The sequence below is a fragment of the Dromiciops gliroides genome, chromosome 6 (genome assembly GCF_019393635.1).
Source record: "Dromiciops gliroides isolate mDroGli1 chromosome 6, mDroGli1.pri, whole genome shotgun sequence".
Taxonomy (NCBI): Eukaryota; Metazoa; Chordata; class Mammalia; order Microbiotheria; family Microbiotheriidae; genus Dromiciops; species Dromiciops gliroides.
The window spans coordinates 250,300,613-250,319,815 of record NC_057866.1 but is presented as its reverse complement, the minus strand read 5'-3'; the positions used below and the strand labels follow the sequence as shown (position 1 = coordinate 250,319,815).

The 19,203-nt window shown below is 37.6% G+C and overlaps 1 protein-coding gene across 1 annotated transcript in view; it reads left to right on the top strand.

The window, feature by feature from the left end:
* ARHGAP24 (Rho GTPase activating protein 24) overlaps positions 1–11,967 on the top strand; it is a 109,172-nt gene extending 97,205 nt beyond the window's left edge. Inside the window, exons 7-10 of the mRNA XM_043971273.1 lie at positions 585–658; positions 3,793–3,914; positions 6,630–7,704; positions 11,224–11,967. Coding sequence (XP_043827208.1) covers positions 585–658; positions 3,793–3,914; positions 6,630–7,704; positions 11,224–11,467 — 1,515 coding nt within the window. The 3' untranslated portion in view covers positions 11,468–11,967. The remainder of the gene's footprint in view (positions 1–584; positions 659–3,792; positions 3,915–6,629; positions 7,705–11,223) is intronic.
* Positions 11,968–19,203: the final 7,236 nt, after the last annotated feature.

Sequence of the window (19,203 nt, the reverse complement as noted above, 5' to 3'; positions counted from 1 at the left end):
TAAGTGTGCTGAAGTCTAAAGAGATCACTCTCTCTTGTACTCAACACAGAAAAAGCCACCAGAACCACACCAGTATGACATTTCTCAATGGCTTTCAAAAAAAACCAAAAACCAAAAAACCAACCAAACAAACCCCAAACTAGCTCTGTAGCAAATATAGAATGATCCAGCCTTCTCTGATTGTGTTTATGTAGACGGCTCAGAGGGGAAGATAGGCTGATTGTCACTCTTCCTGGGGTTATTGCTCACAGATTACGCTTGCTAGTGAAAGAGTTCAGCTATACTGGTTTCTATAAAGTGGTCTCATGTAACATACTTATTCCATCAAAGCATCTTTACTGCCCCCCACCCCCAGCTACATTGAGTTTATCTTAGTTTGTCTCTATTCCTTCTGAACTTGTCTGAAGCCAATGTTTCATCTACAATAATGTCTATGCTGATACCCATTTCTTTCTAAATAAATCCTGGAAATGGAATAAAAAGGTAGTACATTTATTCCCCATATACTTTAATATATTTATATATGATATAGGTATTTTTTTTTGGAAAATTGATAATCTATCTCCTTTTTCTTTCTTACACAGGGTGTTAAGGAACTAGTGAAGCAGGTGAAAAATCTGCCAGTGGTTAATTACAATTTCCTCAAGTACCTATGCAGGTAAAACCTTTTTTCAAAAAGGTAATTAACATTAACTTGGTCACTAATTTACTATGTTATCCTTGTCATTAATATACAGTGTGAGCTTGAGTAAGTCACTTGACCTCTGAGAATGTTCAATTGTCTCATTCCTTAGATAAGGAGATTGGATTAGATATTCCCTAAAGTCCCTTCCATACTTCTTTTATTCAGTATTCCTGTTCCTTTTCGCTGGCTAAGTGCAGCCTTCCATGAGTCATTTCCAAAGCAGGATACATTGATAGAAAAGAATCCAGTAATTCATTTCTAGCTGAAAAGAAAGATGTTCTAAGAAGGAATACTCCCTTCTGTTGTCATTTTAGAGCTCTGGTGTGGTAATGTACATCTCACAATCTGAGAATATTCCACAAGGGCAAATGGAAAGTTACAGAACAGTTAGATCAAGCATCAGAAGTTGTTTAGCACCAGATGTCCCAGGAACATGGCTCTGCTCAGAGAGAGACGGCCTTCCAGCCCTGTAGTGAGGGGCCTTGAGCTTCAAGCTCAGGCCACAGTGCTGCCTGGCCCCCCAAGGACTGGAAGGAGAAGTCTGACTTTAGAGGTGTTCAATCATAACCCACAGTTTGCCCTATTAGCTCTCCAGCCAAACACATGCCCCAGATGTCTGCACCTGTGGTTCCTCCTGTACAGAATAGGATTCCTATGGCAAGGGTGAAATTAACATACCTCACAATGGTCTAAACTTTGCTTATCTCCTCTATGAGTGGGTCAGCAATCAAATGCTTGATGAATTTTGTTTCGGAAAGGAAAAACAGATTTTAAAGAATCAAAAAAGCAGTGATGCTGCAAATGATTGGCCACCAGTCACCTGGGGTGACTTTTCTGATTTTTTCTGCTTAATACCCCAAAGGTCAGAAGGATCATTAGGCCCTACTTTCCTGGTCTGTATTAATAGTAAAAATCAAGATCCAGCACACTTTTACACTTCTGCTCCATGGGAGTTTTTTGTTATGCCTGAGATCATCTTAGAAAATCTGCTTTTTAGGGAGCAGCTAGGTGGCACAGTGGATAAAGCACCAGCCCTGGATTCAGGAGGACCTGAGTTCAAATCAGATCAGGCACTTGACACTAGCTGTGTGACCCTCATTGCCCTGCAAAAAAAAAAAAAAAAAGGAAAAAAAAGAAAATCTGCTTTTTGGTTTAACAAGTGTATTCTCCCTTCTCCCTTCCCAGTCAAACTTACCCTTTGGTGTCCTAAATTAGACCTGATCAAGGTTCAATCCCTACTCCAAGGGAAATGAAAAAAAAAAAACACTTCACTGGAGTATTTTGTTAAATAATACCTTCCCACCACATTTTTAAAACTTCAGTTTATGTACAAAAGGACTAATATGGAAATATTTTACATAATTGGACAAGTATAACCGATAACGGATTGCTTAGTGCCTCAGGGAGGCGAAAAGGGAGGAAGGAAAGGAGGGATAGAATTTGGAATTCAAAACTTTAAATAAAAATCTTTATTATAAAAAACTCCAAACAAAGTAACTACAAAAAAAAAACTACAATTTAGTTTTTTCTTTAAAACCCAAGTTTTTTTTAACTGATTTTCAGAAGCATTTCACTTATCTAAAAAAAAAAGAAGACAGTTGCACTGTAGACTAAAATACATGAAAAACCATGAAGAGAAGCTGAGATGGCTTGATGATCAGATAAAGGAAAGTAGGATTTACCATGTATATCCATTATCATTATATTTCATCAGTGGTGGCAATAAATAGGTAGATTGTGTCTTAAACTTAGGAGTAGAAAATTCCATAAATAACAATATAACCAAGGCCTTTATATTCAATGCACACATATATTTAATTATATGTCTTTATTACTAAAATATCAGATTAATCCTCGCAATGTGCAATCAATGCTATGACTTTTGTGAATAAGTAAAAGCAAAGGTTTTTTGTCTTTCCAGCAGAAGAATCTAGTTTTACCCGTTTTTGTTGGTATTAAATAGATTTAATTGTTGTCGTTGAGTCATTTCAGTCGTGTCCAACTCTTTGAGACTCCATTTGGGGTTTTCTTGGTGAACATACTGGATCAGTTTGTCATTTCCTTCTCCAGCTCATTTTACAGATGAGCAACTGAAGCAAACAAGGTTAAGTTCCTTGCCCAGGGTCACACAGCTAGTAAGTGTGTGAGGCCAGTTTGGAACTGAGAAAGATGGGTCTTCAAGATTCCCAGCCCTGTGCTCTATCTACTGTGGCACCCGGCTGCCCATAAATAGATGTAAGCTGACTTTTAACCTCTGCTTTTGGGGGAAGAATTATTACTTTCAACTTTAATCTGGCATTAGGTTTGCCATATATGTTAGGCTTCCCTAAATAGTAGCAAATACATGAAAATGGACGTATTTTCTAAAATCCGAAACATCTGGATATATCATGTCTATTTTATCTAACATCCATCCATTCAATGTACTGTCCTCCCACATTGGGAAGGGCAAAATAATTGGCTAGAGCTTTTGCATAACTAAAGACAGTTTGGAAAGTAAGGGAAGAAGGGGATAGATGAAAGATATAAAGGAAAAAAAATAACATCTGCTACCAGAAGGACAAGTGACAAAGGTTTTTTACCCCTTGCTACTTCACATGTGGGGAGTTGGGGGAGGGGGGTGTTGGTTTGTTTTTGTTTGTTTTGGACTGGATCTGTTATTTTCTCTAGAATAGGGTACTCTTGGATAAGGAAGGCTTTCTGCATCACATGCTGGGATTGCCCTGTAGTTTCTCACCTCTGAGAGTCCCCTGGGGTACTGAGAAGTTGTGACTTTCCCACAGTCAGTATGTGTCAGAAGTGTGGCTGAAGGAAGCCCTGGTCATTCTGACTCTGTGCCAGTTGGGTATGCAGGTTGGGATAAATAGAATATGACCTCATCAAGCTAGCCCAGTAATAGTCTGGCACATTTCCTCTATTTTTACTATTTTAATGCTCCATTAAGTCTAACTCAGTCATTGTATGACACTCTACTCCCCCTAGTGTCTTATCCACGAATAACATGAAAATAGAAAACAGCCAGAGGTAATGGGTATTTGGCTCAGGATTCCATGATCTTCACTGACGTCAATCCCTCTGTATTCGGCTTCTTTTCTGACATCAAACAGCTTCCTGGCTGAAGTCCAGTCCAACTCGAGCGCTAACAAGACGAGTGTACAGAACTTGGCCGCTGTCTTTGGTGCCATTATTTTGCGTCCCAAAGTACAAGACCCTAGGACCCTTATGGAGGGTGAGTAAAAGATAAATCCCCCCATTTCTAAAGCAAGAAACCATTTTGGACAAACTTTTTCTCAAGATTCTGGAAAAGTTTTGTCTTGTGTAATTTTCCGTGGAAAAGGAATCAAAAGTTTTTCCATATATTGACTTTGGTTTGTTACATGGTAAAAATACTCTTTGGGAGTTAGGCAGTTGGAAAATTTAGTATACCATATTTTATAAAGAACTATGGTCTCAGAGTTCAAAAGGATATCAGAAGATATCTTAGTTGAATAATAATAATTGCAAACCGTAAAGCACTATATAAATGCTAGCTAAGTGCTTTACAGATATCTCATTTGATCCTTACATATTCCCTGGGTGGTAGGTGCTATTATCATCCCCATTTCACAGATGAGATAGATAGCAGTGAAGTGACTTGCCTAAGGTCACAATTGCTAGCAGGTGGCTGGGACTGGTTTTGGAATCAGGTTTTTCCTGATCCCAAGGCCAGCTCTCTATTCACTGTAAAACCCAACTGCCTAAAAGAAACTCCTTCCACAAAATCTCAACACGTGGTAATCCAACTTCTTCTTGGAGACTTCCCGTGATGATCTCCCTAAGTAGCCCATTCTGTTTCAGATCTATAATTGTTAGGAAGCTTGCTCTGATACTGTGAACTCATAGTGTGATCTTCCCATATATTGAATCTCTCCAACGTCCATTCATTATTTTTGGTTCTTCCCTTCAGAACCCATGAGGACGGGTCTAGACCCTCTTCTCATCTTGCCCTTCCAATTCTGGAAGACAGCTGTCATGGCTCTTGGTAGGCCTTCTCTTATTCAGACTAGGCATTCCCAGTATCTTCAAATGATTCTCCTGATTCTTTTTCTCAATGCGGCCTAGTTTGTCCTTGTTCCTTTTATAATGTGATAACCTGAACACAGTATTCCAGATAGGGACTTAAAATTAGAGTAGAATAAAGCAATTAATCATTCAACAAACATTTATTAAGTGCTTACTATTTTCTTTTTTTTTTTTTTAAGCGAGGCAATGAGGGTTAAGTGGCTTTCCCAGGGTCACACAGCTAGTGAGTGTCAAGTGTCTGAGGCCAGATTTGGACTCAGGTCCTCCCGAATCCAGGGCCGGTGCTTTATCTACTGCACCACCTAGCTGCCCCTGACTGGGTATGATCTTAAGTTTGTCTGTGGTGGACCAGCCCAAGCCCTTAAACCTTCTTCAAAGGGCCTATACAAGACCTTCAAAATTGGCCTACATGGGGGCAGCTAAGTGGCGCAGTAGATAAAGCACCAGCCCTGGATTCGGGAGGACCTGAGTCCAAATCTGGCCTCAGACAGTTGACACTTACCGGCCGTGTGACCCTGGGCAAGTCACCTAACCCCAATTGCCCTGCCAAAAAAAAAAATGGCCTACATGGCCCAGATCAAGCCACCAAACTGGTATGAGATGGTACTGCCACAACCTCCAACCATGTCTGAAATAACCCAGGCCAGTTGATTAAGTCTTTATCAATTCATAAAACTTGTCATTTGTTTTTACTGCATGCAAATATTTCATTGTATTCATGGACTATGTTCATGTTCTATTTTGGGTTTGGGGTTGTTAGGTTTTTGGTTGTTGCTGTTGTGGGTTTGGGGTTTTTTTTTGGGGGGGGGGAGTTTGCCATTCTCCAATCAAAGGATATCTACTTTACCAATTCCTTGTTATCACAAAAAGAACTTGTCATACATATACAACCTTTTCCCTACCTTCAAAAGCCCAGACTCTATGTCTGCCATAATGTTCACTCTAACCCCTTTCTGCTGCATGAGGTATAGAATTAGAGGATATAAACATGGGGACCTTTTTTATGTAGTTAAAGTGAGTTAAAGTATATGGGAGCATCTCTGATGTCCTATGCATTGTGTGCTATGATACCAATAAAAATCTATTTTTAAAAATCAAGTCTATAAAGAATGCCATTCTCTTAGTAAATTCTTATACAGAAGCAAAATATGCATTTAGCATATTTGTTTTGATTATTCCCTGATGTGACAACCTTATTAAAATGGAAATACAAATATCAGGACTCTATTCAAAAGAAGCGTTAATTCTACCCATATCCTTCCCCGCTCTCTCTAACGAGCCATCTCTTATAATAATAAAAAAAAATTAAAGAAAAAGAGGAAGAAAAAAAAATTAGCAAAACTAATTAGTACATGAAAAAACGTTGACTTTATAGTTAGTGCTCTGCACCTATGCAGAGGAGTGGCGGGGGAATATTTTCTCCTATCTCTTCTTTATTAATAAAAGAAAAAAGCCAAGCCTTTTCAAATTTAGCATCATTCATTGCCAGTGGTTTTTAAGTTGTTCTTTCCAGCTACATTGCTCTTGTCCGTGTAAATACCATTTCCTGGCTCCACTTATTTCACATGACATCAGGGGATTAACTCTGTCCATGCTCCCCTGTCCTTTTTACAGCACAATAATATTCCATTACATTCACACTCCCATTTCTTTAGCCATTCCCCAGTCGACGGACATCTTTTATTCCAGTCTTGAAATGTTGAGATGGTAACTCAAATTCAAATATCAAAGTGAACACGTCTCCCAAATCTTTCTGGATAACTGTTTTCTCCTTTTCTTTCAGAACTAAATTCCTGGGCTTTGTAATTTTAAGAGTGAGTGAATAACGCTTAATTTTTCATTCTGAACTATTTTACCCATATGAATTAATTTGTCATTCCAGGAACTTCTGTGGTCCAACAGTTGATGTCAGTGATGATTGGCAGACACAAGCAGCTCTTCCCCAAAGATGCAGAGCTTCAGACCAAGCACCCAGAGGTCATGTGCAACAATAACAATAAAATTCAGAAGAAATCGATGACTGACCAGCTGCAGAATAAAGAGAACAACACCAAGGACCCAGGAAGCATAAGGTACTCTTGGGATAAGCTTGAGTCTCCCCAGAGAATTAGCATGGATAATGGGTCTCTCGTAACTCTGCCAGGCTCCCAGGCCAACAGCCCACAAAACAGTGTACACAGATTTGATGTTTCCAGAAGTCCTGCTCTCACAGTTAAAAAAAATCCTGCCTTTAATAAAGGCAGCGGCATAGTCACCAACGGGTCCTTTAGCAGCAGCAATGCAGATAGCAATGAGAAAACTCAATACTCCTCTACTGGAAACTTACAGGCCAGGAGAACATCTTCCCTAAAAGGGGCAGGTACCAAAATGGGGACGTGCAGTGTGCAGAACGGAGGGGTCCGCATGGGCATTTTGAGCACAGACACTCTTGGAAACACGATGAATAGCCGTGCCACAAACTGGATGTCCAATGGCTATGTGACGCTGCGGGATAACAAACAGAAAGACCCGGTAGGAGACTTGGACCAACCTAACAGGCTCTCCACGTATGACAACGTTCATCAGCAATTCTCTCTGGTGAGCTCAGAGGACAAGCAGAGCTTGGACAGTGCTGCCTGGTCTACCTCCTTGGGTGAAATATCCCTTTCTGAAAATTCTACCTCCTGTCACTCTTCTACCACCACATGTCCGGACCATGACTTCTGTGGTGCAAACTTTGAAGATCCTGCGTTGGAAAAATCCCCCCTCGAAGAGCCCGCATACCCTGGAGATTATGAAAGCAAATTGGAGAAGAGGAGGATGGGGGACCATAGCATCCAAGCTATCAGCAACAGGGACGAGGCTGAAACCTTTGTGGGGATCAAGCCAAGCAACCACAGTGCCCTGCACGATCTGGTTTCTAGCCTAAAACAGGAGATAACTAAACAGAAAATAGAATATGAATCCAGGATCAAGAGGTAAGTGGCGTCAGATATTTGTAGCCATAAAGCATATGGAAAATAGCATGATAGCATGATCCAAGGAGAAGGATGGAGTGGCAAATGTTGAAGGAACTAGGGAGGGAGGCAAAGACCTGTCAGGCAATAAGTAGCAGGAATTTAGGAGAACACCACCATTTGTTTAATTGTTCTCAGTAGAGAGTTGGGAACAATAGTAATATGATCTGAGTCAAGCATGCTGGATCTTAATTGCTTTAAGTTTTCATATTTGCTATACATTATATAAAGCAGTTGGTGTTAAATGTTTTGTTTTTTTATTGGGGGGGGCAATGAGGGTTAAGTGACTTGCCCAGGGTCACACAGCTAGTAAGTGTCAAGTGTCTGAGGCCAGATTTGAACTCAGGTCCTCCTGACTCCAGGGCCTCTGCTGCCCCTGTTAAGCGCTTTCTAAGAGAAAATTACTGAACTAAGGAATACAAAGGATGATCTTTCTAATTGGAACTAGGCATGTTCACAGTAGATCTGGGCTAGTGTTTCCATATTCCTGGAAGATACTAATCCTTGAGATTTGGGGACCAAAACCCTAGTATTTTCAGGATTTCTCAAGAATTTCTGAAATTATCCATTATTCTATATTTTCATAACATTGTATGTTTTAGGTAATAATGAGCTGTCATAAAAAAGTAAAGAGTAAATCATTTTTCTTTGACAGGATTATATTAAGAGTTTGAGTTTTTTGTAAAAAAAAAAAGTTATAAAAATAATTGGCATGGGGGCAGCTAGATGGCTCAGTGGATAGAGCACTGGCCCTGGAATTAGGAGTACCTGAGTTCAAATCCAGCCTTAGACACTTGACACTTACTAGCTGTGTGACCCAGGGCAAGTCACTTAAACCCAATTGCCTCACTAAAAAAAAATAATTAATAATAATAATAATTGCATGGTTTGCTATTGTATGGACCAATATATTATGACAATCATTTAAAATATCTGGCAATTGACTGATTTCCTTTCAGTATGTTAATGTAAATATTACATTTCCAACATTCTTTATGCTCGTTATTTTTGATATCTAAAATTATTTCATAAATAAGAATGTTGAATTTAGTAGTATTTACAAAGAAATGTAAACTATGGTGAGTATTTAAACACTAGAAAATACCAGGTCATATTCAGATAACTTAATATTCAGATCTCCTAGGAAGGTTAACAGCATCATATAGTCACATATCGAAACTGTCCATTTAAAGGACTTATTTTCTTTCCAAAACTTGCTAATCTTTTAATACTATTCATGCAATTTTTATAAAGTATGCTACGCACATAAACTTACCCTTATGTAATTTGCGAGAATGACTCACCACTAGGAGCAGACAGGGCCACGAACACACACTTATAACACTGCAGCAGCTACAAGCAAGACGACTAATTAAATCGTGACCACTTCTCTCCTTTGTGCTCCCATCCTGAGTTCCAAAAATCCCAACCTTGACCTTCAACTATATGTCTCAGTTTCTTTTTCTTGCTTTTGACTTGATGCCCATATATTCCTTTGAAACAGTCATCTTTCTACTGATAGTTAGCCTTTAATGATCACATTTTTTCCTGATTTCTCAACTGATTTTTTTTTCTCGTGATTCAGAGAAATATATAAATTCCCTAAGAAAGGCCAGGAAGAAATTCCCTTATGGAAACATTCATCTGGGCATCTGAATAGTGCTCTAACTGGGAAAAAGGAATTGGGGGAAAAAATGGCCCTACATCCCAAAAAATTTGGGCTTGGGCTAAAAAAGACTGAGAATTATCATATGCATCATGTTAATTTTGGTTATAGTAATGATAGCACTTTAAAGTTTGCAAAGTTTAATAATCTGTTTTTTGAGTCTCATAACAACCCTGTGAGGTAAGTACTTAAGATATTATTAATCACCATTTTACAGGAAAGAAAACTAAGGTTCAGTGAGTTTGCTTCTCCATTATATGAGTCTCTGAATGTGGAAAAAGCAACAAATTAGAGTTTAGCCTGGATCCCAGTTCTACCAATAAGTAGCTGTGAGAGTTTGAATAAATCATTTAACTCCTTAGAATTCAGTTTCCATATCTGCAAAAAAGGAGGGAGCCTAAGGCCTCTATTATTATTAATAATTATTATTATTATTTTATTTTGGCGGGGCAATGAGGGTTAAGTGACTTGCCCAGAGTCACATAGCTAGTGTCAAGTGTCTGAGGCCAGATTTAAACTCAGTTCCTCCTGAATCCAGGGCCAGTGCTCTATCCACTGTGCCACCTAGCTGCCCCAGGCCCCTTATATTATTGTATTTGGTTTTGTTTCCCTTACTGGCCTTAGGCATCATGAGACTATGGATGGGGGAAGTAAAAAAATTTTACCTTTTGTCATGAATGACAGATGCCTTCTGTCCACACCAAAGCAACTTTGTGTTCACAGAGGGTTGAGAAGACCTGCCATAATTCTGACTAAGAGGATCTCTTCTGTTCATATTAAAAGGCTACTTGGTGGGGTAGTTAGGTAGTGCAGTGGATAGAGCACTGGCCTTGCAATCAGTAGGCTCTAAATTCAAATCTAGCCTCAGACATTTACTAGCTGTGTGACCCTGGGCAAGTCACTTAATTCCAATTACTTCCCAAAAAATATTTAATGAAATACATTTTTTAAATGGTTACATGTTGGTATTAACTTTTTGATGATATGGAACTAGAAAAGGTTCAGTGAATTTAGGAACTCCACTATCAAATCGCATCCCTGTTATTTTTCCTTTAAAAGTTAGCAAATATATCCTTCAGTTCTACTCAATCAAACTTTATCCTTTTCATTTCCTAAAGAAAAAACTTAAATATCACCTACATGGGAAGCCTTATGATCCAGCTGAAAATGATTCCAATAATCCCTCTCTGACTTGAAAGTAGCTGGCTGCATGGTGTTGGTCTATCTATAGTGTCATTCCATCTTTAAATAAGTGCTCTGTTCCACAGAGATTTAAGAACAAATTGGTAATAATGAATGGCAAAGGGGCAGCTAGGTGGCGCGGTGGATAAAGCACCGGCCCTGGATTCGGGAGAACCTGAGTTCAAATCTGGCCTCAGACACTTGACATTTACTAGCTGTGTGACCCTGGGCAAGTCACTTAACCCCATTGCCCTGCAAAAAAAAAATTAATAAATAAAAATTAATAATGAATGGCAAAGTACCTTGTAAAATATAAAGAAATAAAGCAAAATAATGGTGTGTTTTTTAAATGAAAATTAGTTCTGTAGGTGAACATTAGGTCAGTCTGGTTTTTTATCTAATAGTGAGAAAGACTAGACAGTCCTAGGCTGTAAGCCCTGCAGTTCAAATGGCTTGGGCTCTCAGTGCTGGAATTGCTATGTCACCTGAAGCAAGACACTTAAACCACCTGAACTTTTTCTTCTGGAAAATGAGGGGAGGGGAAGATTGAGGCTTGGTCTTATTCGTCCAAGATCTTTGATTCCTTCTCCATCTTTACCGGGTACATTCTATGCCTTTTCCCCTCCTTGTAGTTTGGAGCAACGAAACTTGACATTGGAAATGGAAATGCTAACCCTTCATGAGGAACTAGATCAAGAGAGGAAAAAGTTCACAATGGTGGAGATCAAAATGAGAAATGCCGAGAGAGCAAAAGAAGATGCAGAAAAAAGAAACGACATATTACAGAAAGAGATGGAGCAGTTTTTTTCCACATTTGGGGAACTGACAGTGGAATCCCATAGAACTGAGAGAGACAACACTATATGGATCCAATGAGCTTCCTCTATTGCTGGGAAGGGCTCTTGGAAGGAAATGCAATGGGGATATAATACTTTACTATGTTCTGGTAACCTGACTGATAAAAGCACTCAGCACTATAAATCCTGGAAAGAGAAAAGATATAGTATGTTAAATCATCTATCCTTTCAAAGTAAACTAATCAAAGCTGGGCTATACTCCTGAAGGCTCCAACAAGCCCCCGTCAAGTATTAAAATCTGATATATGTATATATTGTCATTTTTTAAAGTCATCTAGAAATGAAAGTTGTATTTAAACTGGCAAATCAACTGCGTTTTCTATCAAGTTTTACTCCAAAGCACTACTTTTGCCATTATGTTTCACTGATTTATTTTATGGCTCAAAAGTTTTTGTTACCCATCTTGTTGGGAAATGCAGATAACAATATATATTTGCGTGTGTTCATATACAAACAATATAAGTGATTAAAAGCCAAGTTATAACTTGTGGTTGTGCAGTTTGACCATGAATAAAAAAATAGTGTAAATAATTTTATAAAATATAACCTACATGAAAAACCTTCGGATTCTCTTCATTTCTTATTAACTTTTAAGAAACTCAACAAATTCCATCTTCTCCCCCTCCCATTCAACCATCCTCTATAGAGAAAGAAGAGAAAAAAAAATCCCATCCCACTCTTAAAAAAATGTATACTAAAGCAAAGCAACTTCTCATATTGGCTATATATATATATATATATATATATATATATATATATATATATATATATATATATATATATATACAGGCTATATGCAATATGTGTGTGTGTGTACGTGTGTGTGAATCTGCATTCTGAGTCCTTCACCTCTCTGTTAAGTGGTAAGTAGCATGTTTCATCATGAGTCTTCTGGAATCATTGTTAGTTGCATCAATCAGAGTTCCCAAGCCATTCAAAATTGTTTGCTTTTATAATGTTGTTGTTATTGTTTGGGGGGATTTTGTTTTGTTTGTTTTGGTTTTTTTAGTGAGGCAATTGGGATTAAGTGATTTGCCCAGGGTCACACAGCTAGTAAGGGTCAAGTGTCTGAGGGCAGATTTGAACTCAGGTCCTCCTGAATCCAGGACTGGTGCTCTATCTACTGCGCCACCTAGCTGTTCCCCCATGTTGTTGTTATTGTCTAAGTTTTTCTCTTGGTTCTGTTAATTTCTCTCTGCATCAGTTCATAATAGTCTTCTCAGGTTTTTTCTGAAGCTGTCTCCCTCATCATTTCCATAAATTGCTCAACCTTCTCCAATTGATGCCACCCCATCAATATCTACTTCTCTGCCACCACCACAAAAAGAATTAAAATATGTTTGTACATATAAATCTTTTTCCTCTGAGTTCTTTGAGCTCTGTAGAGTATAGTCTTGGTAATAGCATAGCTGTATCAAAGGGTATGCACAGTGTAATAATATTTGAGGGCATGTTTCCCAAATGCTTTCCAAAATGACTGGATCTCTTCACATCGCTATCAAAAGTGCATTAAGGGGCGGTTAGGTGGTGCAGTGGATAAAGCACCGGCCCTGGATTCAGGAGTTCCTGAGTTCAAATCCAGCCTCAGATACTTGACACTTGACACTTACTAGCTGTGTGACCCTGGGCAAGTCACTTAACCCCATTGCCCCGTAAAAAAAAAAGAAAAACTGCATTAAAATACTGTTTTCCCAAAGTCCCTTTAAGTTTGTATCATTTTCTTTTTGGGGGGTCAATTTTGCCAATCTTATAGGTATGAGGTAGAACCTGAGTTGTTTTAATTTGCATTTTTCAAATTATTAGTGATTTAGAGAAGTTTTTCATATGCTAATTGATAGCATGGGTTTCTTTCTCAGAAAACTGCCTGTTCATATCCTTTTATCATTTGGGGAATCATTTCTCATTTATCATGTGCATATCATTTATAATTTGCGGAATGGTTCTTATTCTTTTAAATTTGTCTCGGTTCCTTATGGATCTTAGAAATGATCATTTTAATCAGAGAAACTTACAACAAAGATTTTTTCCCCAATTTCCTGCTCCTCTTCTAATTTTAGAAGCATTGGTTTTGTTTGTACACAAAATTTTTAATTTTATATATCAAAATTGTTCATATTAACATCTGTGATGTTCTGATAATTAATTTCTTCCTTACTACTCTTATTGATGATGTCACTTTTTGTGTCTAAGTTTTATATGCATTTAGAGTTTATCTTGTTATATGGTCTAGTTATAAACTTAATTTCTCCTAAGCTACTTTACAATTTAACAGTTTTGTTGAATAATAAGTCCCAATAACTAAGATCTTTGCTTTATCACATTATAGGCTACTGTGCTCATTCACTTCTATATATTGTGTACCTAATCCCAAGTTACTTAAACTGTGGGTCACAGCCCCATATAGGGTTGTATAACTGAATGCAGGGGTCACAAAAATTTGGCAATAGTAAAATGTTACATATATCTGTTTTATGTACCTATATACCTGGTATGAGACTTTATAAGTAACCTAATTTGGGTAGTAATAATATTTTTATTATTTTGGCTCAGTCTACTCATGAATAATTCATATTTCTCCAATTATGTAGATCTGCCTACCTTTGTATAAATAATGCTTTATTACTTGTATTCATATAATTCCTGTGTGTGTCTTGGCAAGTAGATCCCAAATATTTTTTACCATATGTAGTTATATTATATGGAATTTCTCACTTTTCTTGCTGCATTTTGTCAGTAATATACAGAAATGCTGATGACTTATGTGGGTTTATGTTATATCAATTTTGCTAGAGTTTTTAGTTATTGTTATTCCTTTTAGTCATTTCTCTAGAGTTTTCTAAGTAAACCATAATATCATCTGAAAAAAGTGATCATTTTGTTTTCTCTTTGTCTATACTTAATTCCTCTGTTTCTTTTTCTTCTCTTATCAATATAGCTAGTATTTCTAATACTCCATCAAATAGTAATAGTGATAGTGGACACTCTTACTTCATCTCTGATAATGTTAGAAAGGCCTCTATCTAGTTCATTCCTATTATAGATACCCATGCTATTTGTTTTATGTATTAATTTTATTATTATCATTATAATAACTGTTATAATAATCATGATAATTTACACTATAATTATAATATAATCCATATAATTATTATATTATTATATTGATATAATAATTACTAAATTCATATATTAAATAATAATGTGGTATTCAGATATAATTATTAAGGAAAGATCTGTTTGTTTTGAATTTTTTTTTGTTGTTTTGTTTTTTGTTTTTTGTTTTTTGTGGGGCAATGGGGGTTAAGTGACTTGCCCAGGGTCACACAGCTAGTAAGCATCAAGTGTCCGAGGCCGGATTTGAACTCAGGCACTCCTGAATCCAGGGCCAGTGCTTTATCCACTGCGCCACCTAGCTGCCCCTGTTTTGAAATTTTTTAACGTTTTAAGAGAATTTGGTTTCTCATCTTGTCAAGAACTTTTTCTGCATATATTATAATCATATGATTTGTGTTGTTCTTGATATTAGTATGGTCAATATAGTTATAATTTTCTCAATATTGAATCAGCTCTGCATTCTTGGTATAAACTCAACCTGGGCTTAGTCTATAAACCTTGTAATATGTTGCTTGCTAATAGTCTCCTTTCTACCTAATAGTCTCCTTGCTAATATTTTATTTTAAATTTTTTCCATTGATCATCAATAGAGAGGGAAATAAGCATTTACTAAGCACCTATTATATGCATTGATCTTTAATAGAGAACGGAGGGGGCGGCTAGGTGGCGCAGTGGATAAAGCACTGGCCCTGGATTCAGGAGCTCCTGAGTTCAAATCCAGCCTCAGACACTTGATACTTACTAGCTGTGTGACCCTGGGCAAGTCACTTGACCCCCATTGCCCCGCAAAAAAAAAAAATAGAGAAGGGAACAGGCATTTATTAAGTACCTACTATAAGCTATGTCCAACAGTTAGGTGCCACAGTGGATAGCATAGAGTCAGGAAGACTCAAATTGCTGAGTTCAAATCTGGCCTCAAATTACTTCCTAGCTGTGTGACCCTGGGCAAGCCACTTCAACCTGTTTGCCTCAGTTTCCTCATCTGTCAAATGAGCTGGAGAAGGAAATGGCAAACCACTTCAGTATCCTTGCCAAGAAAACACCAAATGGGGTCACAAAGGGTCAGACGTGACTGAAAAATGACCAAACAACAACATATGCCATGTGCTGTGAGATGCTCTTTTAAAATATCATCTCATTTGATTTTTCACAACCCTAAGAGGTAGGTGCTATTTTTCTCTTCATTTTACAATTGGGAAAACTAAGCCGGCCAAAGGTGAAGTGACTTGCCCAGATTTATACAGCTAGTAAATGTCTTAGACTGGATTTGAATTAAGGTCTTCTTGATTGAAGGTCCAGAGCACTATCTACTGCACCACCCAGTTGCCCCTTCCCCATCAGGATATTGGTTTATAGTTTCTCTGTTTCGATTCACCCAAGTTTAGGTAGCAAGACTATACTTGGGTCATAGAAGGAATTTGGTAAGACTCCTTTTCCTATTTTTTCAAACAACTTTTGTAATATTGGAATTAATTGTTCTTTATATACTTGATAAAATTCACTTATAAATCCATCTGGTCCTGGGTTGTTGTTGTTATTTTCCATTGGGACCTTTTTTGGCTCATTCAATTTCTGAAATCAAGGTATTTAAGTTCTCTATTTCTTGATCTATTGCTCTGCGCACTTTATATTTTTTAAAAATATTCATTCGGGGGCACCTAGGTGGCGCAGTGGATAGAGCACCGGCCCTGGAGTCAGGAGGACCTGAGTTCAAATGTGGTCTCAGACACCTGACACTTACTAGCTGTCTGACCTTGGGCAAGTCACTTAACCCTCATTGCCCAACCAAAACAAACAAACAAACAAACAAAAAGGGGCAGCTAGGTGGTGCAGTGGATAAAGCACTGGCCTTGGATTCAGTGGGACCTGAGTTCAAATCCAGCCTCGGACACTTGACACTAGCTGTTGTGACCCTGGGCAAGTCACTTAACCCTCATTGCCCCACAAAACAAAACAAAAAAACAAAACCAAACAAAAAAAACAAACAAAAAAATAAATATCCATTCATTTAATTTAGATTATCTTTTAATGTCATTGTGCTTGGGCAAACTAATTTCTAATAATTTAATTACTTTTATACTGATTATGAATTTTTTTCATTTTTGATACAATTTGATTTCTTTTATAAAAATTGAATCGGCTAATAGTTTATCTGTTGATTTTCAAAAAGAGTAGTTTCTGGTTTAATTTATTAAATCAATGGAGAGTTTTTTGCTTTCATTTTTGTTACTCCCTTAGATTTTCAGGATTTCCATTTTGTTGTTTAATTAAAGGGTTTTAATTTATTTGTTTCTAAGATGTTTGGGGGTTTTTTAGTTACAAACCCAATTTGTTAATCTACTCTTTCTCTCTTTTATTGGTGAAAATGTTAAGAAATATAAAAGAAGGGGCAGCTAGGTGGTACAGTGGATAAAGCACTGGCCCTGAATTCAGGAGGACCTGAATTCAAATCTGACCTCAGGAACTTGACACTTACTAGCTGTGTGACCCTGGGCAAGTTACTTAACCCTCATTGCCCCACCAAAAAGAAAAGAAAAGAAAAGAAATAAATAGAAATATAAAAGGACTAAGCACTGCTTTGGCTGCACCCCACCAAAATTTAATATATTGTCTCATTGTTGTCATTATCTTTAATGAAATTGTTGATTATTTCTATGATTTATTTTTTCCCTCACTCATTCAGAAGTATTATGTTATTTAGTCTCCAATTACTTTTAATAATTTCTTCAGTGACTTTTTATTGAATATGTTTTTTGTTATGTTGTATAAGATTAATACTTTAACTTCTCATTTGTTAAGCTTTCTGGTTAGATTTATCTAAGTCTGAAAGGGATGAGGTCTCCCATTCATATAATATTGCTGTCTATTTTTTTCTTTATAATTTATTTAGGGTTTTTTGTGTATTCAGTTAATGTCATTTGGTGCATATGTGTTTAGAATTGATAATGACTTATTGTGAATTGCCCTTTTCATCAAAATGTATTCTCCTTTAAGTATTTTCATTTTTACTGTTATCTGAGATCATGATTGCTACCTCTGCCTTTTTAATTTCAGCTGAATCATAATAGAATTTGTTCTAGCCTTTATTTTAACAGTCTGTGAATCTTTACATTTCAAGTATGTTTCTTGTATACAACATATTGTTGGATTCTGTTTTATAATCCTCTTCCAGTTTATGGGTAAGCTTATCTCATTGTTCATAGTTATGGTCATTAACTGTGCATTTTGCTTCATCCTATTCTCTTCTATTTTTCCCCTTTATGTTATTTCCTGCCTTCTCTTTATAAAGAAGAAAAGGGAAGTGACAAAAGTGAGCTCACTACCAGTGGGCTCCAGGTTTGGTGTAATCTGGTTTTGTTCTTCCTCTTCTTTTCCCCTTATCCAGAGCCCAAGAATATATTCTCATATTTATGTCTTTTGTTTTTAAACACCCCTTTTCAATCTACTCTACTTTGTTTGCTTAATCCTAATCCTTCCCTTAACCTACCTTTCCTTTTATTTCCCTTTTTTATTCTCCTCTTTCCCTTCTATTTCCCTATTTAGTGAAATGTATTTCTCTGCCCAGCTGTGTGTATATTCTTCCCTCTCTTAAGCAGTTCAGATGAAAAGGAATTTGAAGTTTAAAATTCTAGCTTCATCTTTTCCAGGAATTGTCACTGAATAGAGAACAAGCTGTTTTGTTTTCTTTGAGACTTTGCTTGTAGATATTTTGCAGTTATTCTCCTGAATTTGTGTCTGGAACATTGCTTTCTCTACAATAGCTCTTTGCGATAGGATTCTTTTTTTTTTTTTAATTTACTCATTCTTCCGATCCACTTTCTGGCTTCAGACTTTATGTTTGTACTCGGTTCTGTGCACTTCTGTGGAGAATGTCTAGGCTAAGCATGTGGCTTCTTTGTTCTTTCTGACGCTTTCTACAATATTGAGTATTGTATTATTTCAGAATCCTTAGTGAAGTCTGACCATTGCTCTCAGTCTGAATTCTGCAAGTTACTGACCTAGGCTTGATCTGAGTAACATAACTTCAGGCTTGTCCCTGGTTGGAGTTCCAGAAGACTGGTGGTGGACTTAGCCCCTCTCAGCCATCTGGAACTGTAGCAGCTCCTCTGGTCTGGAACTTCTGGCCTGATTATTCCACTGCAGGATTCAGGCCAGAGCTGGGACCCCACTACACTCCTGGGAGAAAAAGCCAAACAGCTGCTGTTTACTTCAGGATTTGCTCCTTGCTCAGTATCCAGACACCTCGCCCCTGAATAACACCCCTATGTTCAGGTCTCCTCCTCAGTTGGCCCTGGAGTGTGATCCAGAATTGTGTGGTAACAGAGCTGGCATTTGGTATCTATTCCTGCACCCTGCTTAAGGCCAGGATTCTTGGTTCTAGACTCACGCCTATTCTTGGTTCAGACCTCTTCCAGTCTCTGCCCTGGAAAGTCCCCCTCCCCAGCTTTTCCTGGCTAGACCCCATCCTCAAGGTCCCCATACCTTTCTGTCTCCCTCTCCAAGCCTGTGCTGGAAAAATAACTAATGATTTCTTTCTTGAATTTCCCAGTTGAGACTCAGTCTGGTGAATTTTATAAATCTTTGTGGAGAAGCTGTTGGGGAGAATTCAACTAGTTGAAATGATATAATAACAGCCCTTTG